Raw genomic sequence first — 7,258 nt, 5'->3', positions numbered from 1 at the left:
AATATGGGCTCATCCAATTTACTTTTTACTAATTAAATTGAACCCACAATTTAATATAAGCTTTAATTGGAATATTACGAGCAGCCACTATAGAAGTAATATTGAACTCTCCTTATCCAAATCTGAAATTATAAGTAATCCAGGTTTTCGTTTTAACTTTCATTCCCCGCGCTTAAGATAAAAATATCCATTAATTAATTAATGTCTGCTATGGACTTAATTAATTAATTTCTTATTAATTCCAAGAGTAGACTTAGCATGAAACGCTTATTTATTATTCATAGAGTGATCAAACTCCAACTAGCTAGGTTCTAAATAATAAAACCTTGTTTCACGCTCCTCTTGAGGACATTATCAAACGAGACTCACCTCGCGCACGATTTAAAATAATAGCAATCCTAGCACCGCTAGATATTAATCACCACTACCCAATATATCAGGATTATTGGGTTACGAAAAACCCGCACCATTTGATAAGTCAAAGTAATGCATAATCAATACCGTATGCTCAATGCTAACCTACATTGATTAAGAAACAAATATTTATCAAGACCTCGTCTTTCAGTAGATAGCCCAAGGACAAGTCTTGCTGTTAGATTCGTTCAGTGCTTTACCACACCAATGTCATCTTATTTCAGTAAGGCTTAGAAATATGTGGACTGACATTGCAACATTTCATGATGGATAGTCTAATTCCATCTAGGTTGTGAAATTCTTCTTTTTGTTTGTTTAGGACTGACCATGTTACCTTAAAGTGGACGCCGCCCACAACCGGTCTACTAAATCAAAGACTTAGAATTTGTTAAGTTAACTTATATATTTAAACATGCATTAACATCCATTAAATGTAAAACATAACAACATTATGACAAAAATAATCTGTTTTATTCCTTGGAAAATGAATAAGAGTTTTACAGTATTCAATCACTCGAAACGTGATTTCTAGTATACAAACTCTAACAAAAACTGCACCTAAATCCATGAACTAATACCCTTTTTGAGCTAGGTGTGTGTGAGATTCGCCAGAAACTAGAGATCGCACAAATCAGGAAGGCGAAGGAAAGGAGGAGAAAAAGGCGGCAATAAGCTGATCAAGTCAACATTTTACCAGAGCCAACCAGAGTTCTGCATTGGAAAGAAAACGAGAGACCCAACCTAAGAGTGTGAAGGGCAGCATTGTCATTTCGGAAAGGTGGTACCCTAGGAATCAGAGCCATACGCCTTCCTATATAAAGGAGTCCAACACACAAAGAGAAGGGAGTTCCCCTATTTTTATTTTTCTGCGTAGTAGTTTAGGGGGGTTCTCAACAGCTTTCTTAGAGTAGGTTAGGGTCTTAGCTCTCTTCCATAGTTGAAACCAGAGCTCATTTCCTTCCTTGTTCTAAATTTCTGCACACACGCACTGGGTCCTATTCTATTAGCTGCTAGTTCTAATTTCGGTGTTTGTTTTCATGCACAATTTCAAGTCCGTTCTGTATTCCATCCCAAGAAGGGATGATGAGACAATTTCATGCTTTCTTAATTGCTTTCTAGTTCATTTTTCATGTAATCGACTTTTTAACGTTTTGATTTAGTCAAATATGAAGTTCTGTTTTCGTTTCTAGCTTTATGTTCTATTTTTCACTTAATGTTTTAAATCTGTTTTTATTTTCGGGTTTTATGTTTTGTGTCTTAGCTTAGGAGTGTTTCATCTTTTTTGATTCGCTCAGATCTGCTGTTTCATGTTTGCGTTGTCTTCGTATGCTTAGATTTAGCAGTTCCTGTTTCGTTTCTTGCATGAGCATGTCTTAGTTCTTGTTTTTACGTAGTCGCAACTTAGATCTTAGGGGTAAATTTAAGTTTTATGTGTTTTACGATGTTTCGTCTTCTTTAATTTTCCAGATCTGTTCTCTGTTCTGTTTTTTTATGTTGATTTGTTGAAAAGATGAAGTTGTTAGTAAGTTTTTACTTTACAGTGCTTTTTGCAGGGGACTGACAGTCCTCGTTTACTCTGTTTGTCTATTTATAGAAATATCAGTCAAGTTGATCAAGTAGTTTAGTTGAGTTGTTCAATTTATTTATTTTCCAAAGTCCACTAGTTAAAACTTAACCACCCCCTAGAAAGCATGGCAGCAGCCAAGCAACCCAAGCCGTGTCACACAAACAAACAAACAACAAAACGCCGCATCTCTGTGGGATCGATCCTTACTTCCCTAGACTAGTTAATAAATAGTATTAGTGGGTTAAGGTTTTTGACAACGATTCATCTTCACTTCTGTCCTTCTCACTCGAGTCGGAGTAAGCCGAGTTGATCGGCCTGAGCTTTTACCGGATCCACTCACTCGCATCTTTGCAGGTAACAGACAGAAATAGGCTAGCATGATCAGGTCGACTGTCCAGCTTGAGCAGTCCACAACGATATACATACTCTAAGGAGAGGTTGTAAAGAGGTGCAGGAAATCGTAGCTCGTCAATACAAATCATATTTCTCAATAACTGTTTATTTTTATCTATCAAGAATATGTTCAAATAATAATTTTGTTTATATATATTATACAAAAAATGAAGAAAAGTAGAAGACAAAAGAAAGTTTTGTATCCCAAATTGGAAAAAGATGAATGAATGATCTAAACATGTAGTTATAAAAGAAAATACTTTAACATATTTTGTCCCATATTGAAAGTGAAACATAAAATATTCAACGATGTCTCTATAAATGAGAAAATCAAGAATGGTTTCGTAGAATTCATAAGTAAAAAAAATTAATAATTAAAGTGAACCACCGAACTGACCCAGAATCGGCGGTTTTGGCCGGAAACTGGTGGTTTTGAACCGCCTAAACTCTTGGCGGGCCGGTTCAGGTTCAACATTTTTTTGAACCGTGTGCCCACCTAACAATATATATTAACACAAGATCAACCTAATTTAATGAAATGCCAATTTTTAAACAAACAAAAATTATTATTATTTTAATCTTGCGTAATGACAACCATTAATGAAAGTAAACTATAATTAGTTGGCAACCATATGATTGCTTTGCGTGTGATTATTTTAAATATTTCCTATATAATAGTAGAATGTATAAATTCTTTAATGAGTTCTTGCAAATTGCTACAGACACGTTGAGTTAGCAGGTTTACATCACATACTCATTTGATCGATCCTCAAAGCTATAAATACGTCATGGCAAGTTATATCAAAATCACAAAAAGCTCAAGCATAAATCAAACACAATCTTCATTTTCCTTCTCAAATTTTTTAGCTATGGTAGGCAACAAACTTACATTAGCTTTAATTCTCTTTCTCACCATTTTTACATATTCAAATGGGCATCTCAGGCGGCGACTGGATATCAAATTTAATGATTTCAACGTTAACCCACAGGTAATCGAGAATAATAATGGGATTAATATAAAGAAACCGGTGGTATCATTGAATGGCACTAATACGATCTCCCCAAACCTGACCATTAATGGGAGTATCATCACTCCCTAGGGCACGGGATTGCCTGCAGCGCACATCGTGCCACCTCGACATCTTCATGATTATGTGTTGTTATTTTTTCTTTATTTAATTTAAGTAATGAATGTAATTGAGTCGAGCAAAGTTACGGGCTTCAATTCGGGTTTTCTTTGTCGGTTCTTTCCTGGATTGCAAAAGAGAGTCGAACCGCATAGGATTAACATATGTCAATAAATATCAGTCTTGAGTTCTTTTATAATTCACTATATAAGATTATACATTTCATATAATTATCATATCAGAACCCTAATTTTTCAACAGTTAACTTAAACCTGAGACCTTTGGCATCGAATATTAACTACACTACTACTAGGCCAATGCACGCCCACGTTGTATTACTATATTCTTGTTTAGGGCCTTGGGGGTATAGGGCAGAACATACTGATATTTATTTATACTACCTCCGTCCCCCAAAATTTGTCTCATTTTGACTTGTCACGGGATTTAAGAAATGTAATAGAAAGTGAGTTGAAAAAGTTAGTGGATTGTGGGTCTTACTTTTATATATTAGCTTTATAATAAAATGTGAGTAGGAATGAGTTAGTTGAATATAGGGTCCACTACTAAAAATGGTAAAAGTGAAATAAGACAAATTTTGGGGGATGGACGAAAATAGAAAAATGTGACAAATTTTCTGGGACGGAGGTAGTATAATAATAGTATATATAAATTCATTAATGATTTATTTCATAGTTCTATTAATAATGAAAACTCCATGCTTAATTGGCAGGTTTCAGATCACATGTTCATTTACTTAAACCTCAATACTGTCGTCTATATATAATTCTTGACAAGTTTGAAATTTTGAAAACACAAAATATTTTCGGGCCATAAAATTTATTAGGGGATACGTGGCTTTAGTGCACGAATTGCTATCGATGACTCTGTGGAAGAAACTCTCCATTTCCAAATTAAGCCATTTTAAGAGAGAGTTTGGCTTTCCTGAGAAATTGAATGTTTTGTTGCTGAAGCATCCTGGTATTTTCTATGTCTCGAACAAATACAAGATTTACACTGTTCTTCTCAGGGAAGCATACAATGGTTCGGAATTGATAGAGAAGGATCCAGTCGTTGTGGTGAAGAATAAGTTTGGGGAGCTAATGCAGGAAGGCCTGCACGAGTACAACCGAAGGCACTACTTAATGAACTTAGAAAAGAAAAAGGAAAAAGGTGTTGCAAAAGTTAGGCCTATCGGAAGGAGTAGAGATGATGATGATGAAAAAATCTCTGAACAAAATAATCAAGAAGGTAATTTAGGTGGCATACTTGATGCGGAAGAAAGGAAACGATTTTACAAAGTTTTGTCTGGTGATGATGCTAAATGAAATTTCAATGGCCTTTGCTATATATTTCTATTATGATTTGCCTTCAGTTTACCTGCTATGGGTTACAGTTGATCTTGTACGTCGCGATTGTTCTTGAGTTTTGGGCATGAAGATCAATCTTGAAAGGTAAATATACTAGTACATTGTTATTATAATCATGCTATGCATTGTGAAATACGTCCACACGTATATGTGCGAATAGACAATATATAGACCGTCGGTGTTATGGCCCACGGTATGTATCTAAGGATAAACCTCAAGTAGAGACCTAACACCAAATGCATGAGTAATTTTGTAGCTAGTGAAGCCAGCATCAGAGAAAAGCTTTGCCCATTCTTTCTCACTTCTTTCTATCCCGTTGAAGTCAACCATCATCGTCATGTCGAAGTAGAGTTGATCATTAACAACTTTGTCATCCTCTCTGTTGATGTCCAGGACCGCGTCAATGATTATCACCTTTGCTCCCGTGCTGCCGTTGCTCTTCACAATGTCTTTGCATCTCTTTAGGATTTTGAGACAGTTTTCGCTGTCCCAGTCGTGCATTATCCACTGTTTTTATTGTCACTCGTTAGTATTGTTTGCGAATGACGGGCTTGTTTTGTTAATGAAAGGACGGTGAGATAAAACGTATTCATACCTTGAGAAGGACAGCATCGGCTGGAGGGATAGCTTCGAACATGTCTCCCCCCACAAAGCTCAGTTTGCTCGAGCCTTCCAAGCCGGCCACAACATGTGGGAGGTCGAGAACAATGCATTTGATGCTGGGAACCGCCTCAACGATAGCCTTAGCCATAGTCCCAGTTCCACCCCCGACGTCAACCAGTGACTTGATTCCCTCAAACACATGCTTGTAGTCCCGAACAAGTACACTGGCCACGAGCCATGAGTCACTACGCATAGCTTCATCGAACAAAGTACCCATGTGCCACACGCTCCCAGAACATTGGCCCGTGCACTGCCTCAAACTGCGTGAGGTGGCTCTCGCTGGTGAGCCATTCACTCATATGGTGCCATGAATCTGTCAAGACGGTGTCCAACATGAGCACCGCAAGAGGTGCCTCTTTCAAGAGGAGGCGCGAGGATGGCGTCAGGCAGTACCGCACCTCCTTTTGAGTGGCGTCTTCGGTGAAGAACTCGGATTGGACTAACACCCGCATCAAGGGTGGATACATTGGGATTTGCTGACATCAGCATTAACAGATTCAACCAATCGGGAAAGCTTTATAGGCTCACCATGCTTGTGGATCGCGTCGGGTATGCCTAATTGAATCGCACATTTTAGGGACATTGAGCTTACGAAGGCGAGCATGTGGTTCCAAACATGAGCTTGAGCTTGAAGAAGTGCATCTGTGGACACTTCTCTATTTTGGAATGCCATTTGCTCACTATAAGAGTTATTTTGAGTCTCAGAACATGTTAGTCGATGCCTCTTTTATACACATACGTGCATTGAATATTTTTGAATGACAATAATGATGCCTTCTTCTCACCTAATAAGTTAATAGTATTTGAACTTGGATGAAAAATGGTATTTCAATATATACAAATATTTTATAGATTCAAAATGGAGAAATATATTGAAACTTTTGGAAATAGGACCAATAAAAAGAGTTTTTATGCTGCATGAGTCGCCATCCCAACTTTTCTAACCAAATGAAAACAAAGTAAATGTTGTCTTCCATACCGTAAGAAATGTTTTAATTTCATGTAGATGTGGCATGAAATAATTCATATGAGTTGCATGTGATAGTTCATATAAGTTGCATAGACATTTTGATGCTAGAAATTCATTTTATGATTTATTTCAAAAAAGGTTTAAAGAATGTGTTCCAATTTAATAAATAGAGAGCATGTCATTATTGAATAAAGTTATTGTCTTCATATAAATTTAGTTCGTTATCTCCATGCGATAAATTCTAGTATTATTTGGAGAAATGATACCTTAAGACACATCTATTGTCAATCAATAAAAAAGTAAAGAAATCATTCAAAAGGCTTACGAGAATGATTTAAAAATTTGATTTTGTAATAATGTTATTTGTGGGGTTTACTCAAAAATAATTCTGAATGTTAAGGTAATTATTAATAACTATCATTTAATACTTATTATTTCATATTTGGAGATAAATGTTTCGCAAAAATATTTTCAGTTTTTCATAATCGGAATATCTATGTGATAGCCGAAAATATACATCACTTATATATGCCAAATACCTCCATGCCTCGAAATCCATTTCAATTTTCAATTCCACAACACTTCCCTTCTCTCAAAATGCGAAAGAAACCATATTTTCTCTTAGTATTGATTGCCACCGTCTGCAGATGTACGCAAGTATTTGTGATATATGTTTAGTTAAAACGTCATGCTTCCACGATTAATGTTATTTGTTTTTTTATATATTTAATTTAATTTTAATACTTTAAAAAAGTTG

General features: G+C 36.0%; 2 protein-coding genes across 2 annotated transcripts; one reads left to right on the top strand and one right to left on the bottom strand.

Annotated features, from left to right (window-relative positions):
* The first annotated feature begins 4,205 nt into the window (after nt 1-4,205).
* LOC125209526 (protein ROOT PRIMORDIUM DEFECTIVE 1-like) lies at nt 4,206-4,826 on the top strand. The gene is made up of 2 exons (XM_048109126.2): nt 4,206-4,231; nt 4,346-4,826. The coding sequence occupies exons 1-2, from the start codon at nt 4,206-4,208 to the stop codon at nt 4,824-4,826; spliced, it is 507 nt and encodes a 168-aa protein (XP_047965083.2).
* A 221-nt stretch (nt 4,827-5,047) lies between these two features.
* On the bottom strand, nt 5,048-5,768 carry LOC125216333 (chavicol O-methyltransferase-like). The gene is made up of 2 exons (XM_089069323.1): nt 5,464-5,768; nt 5,048-5,375 (listed from the first exon to the last, which is right to left on the bottom strand). The coding sequence occupies exons 1-2, from the start codon at nt 5,746-5,748 to the stop codon at nt 5,070-5,072; spliced, it is 591 nt and encodes a 196-aa protein (XP_088925449.1). The 5' UTR covers nt 5,749-5,768; the 3' UTR covers nt 5,048-5,069.
* Between the last annotated feature and the right edge of the window lie 1,490 nt (nt 5,769-7,258).

The sequence above is a fragment of the Salvia hispanica genome, chromosome 3 (assembly GCF_029641045.1).
Source record: "Salvia hispanica isolate PSC_SH4W2 chromosome 3, Shi_PSC_v1, whole genome shotgun sequence".
Taxonomy (NCBI): Eukaryota; Viridiplantae; Streptophyta; class Magnoliopsida; order Lamiales; family Lamiaceae; genus Salvia; species Salvia hispanica.
Note: the sequence above shows the minus strand (reverse complement) of the source record. Positions and strands in the feature narration are given on the sequence as shown.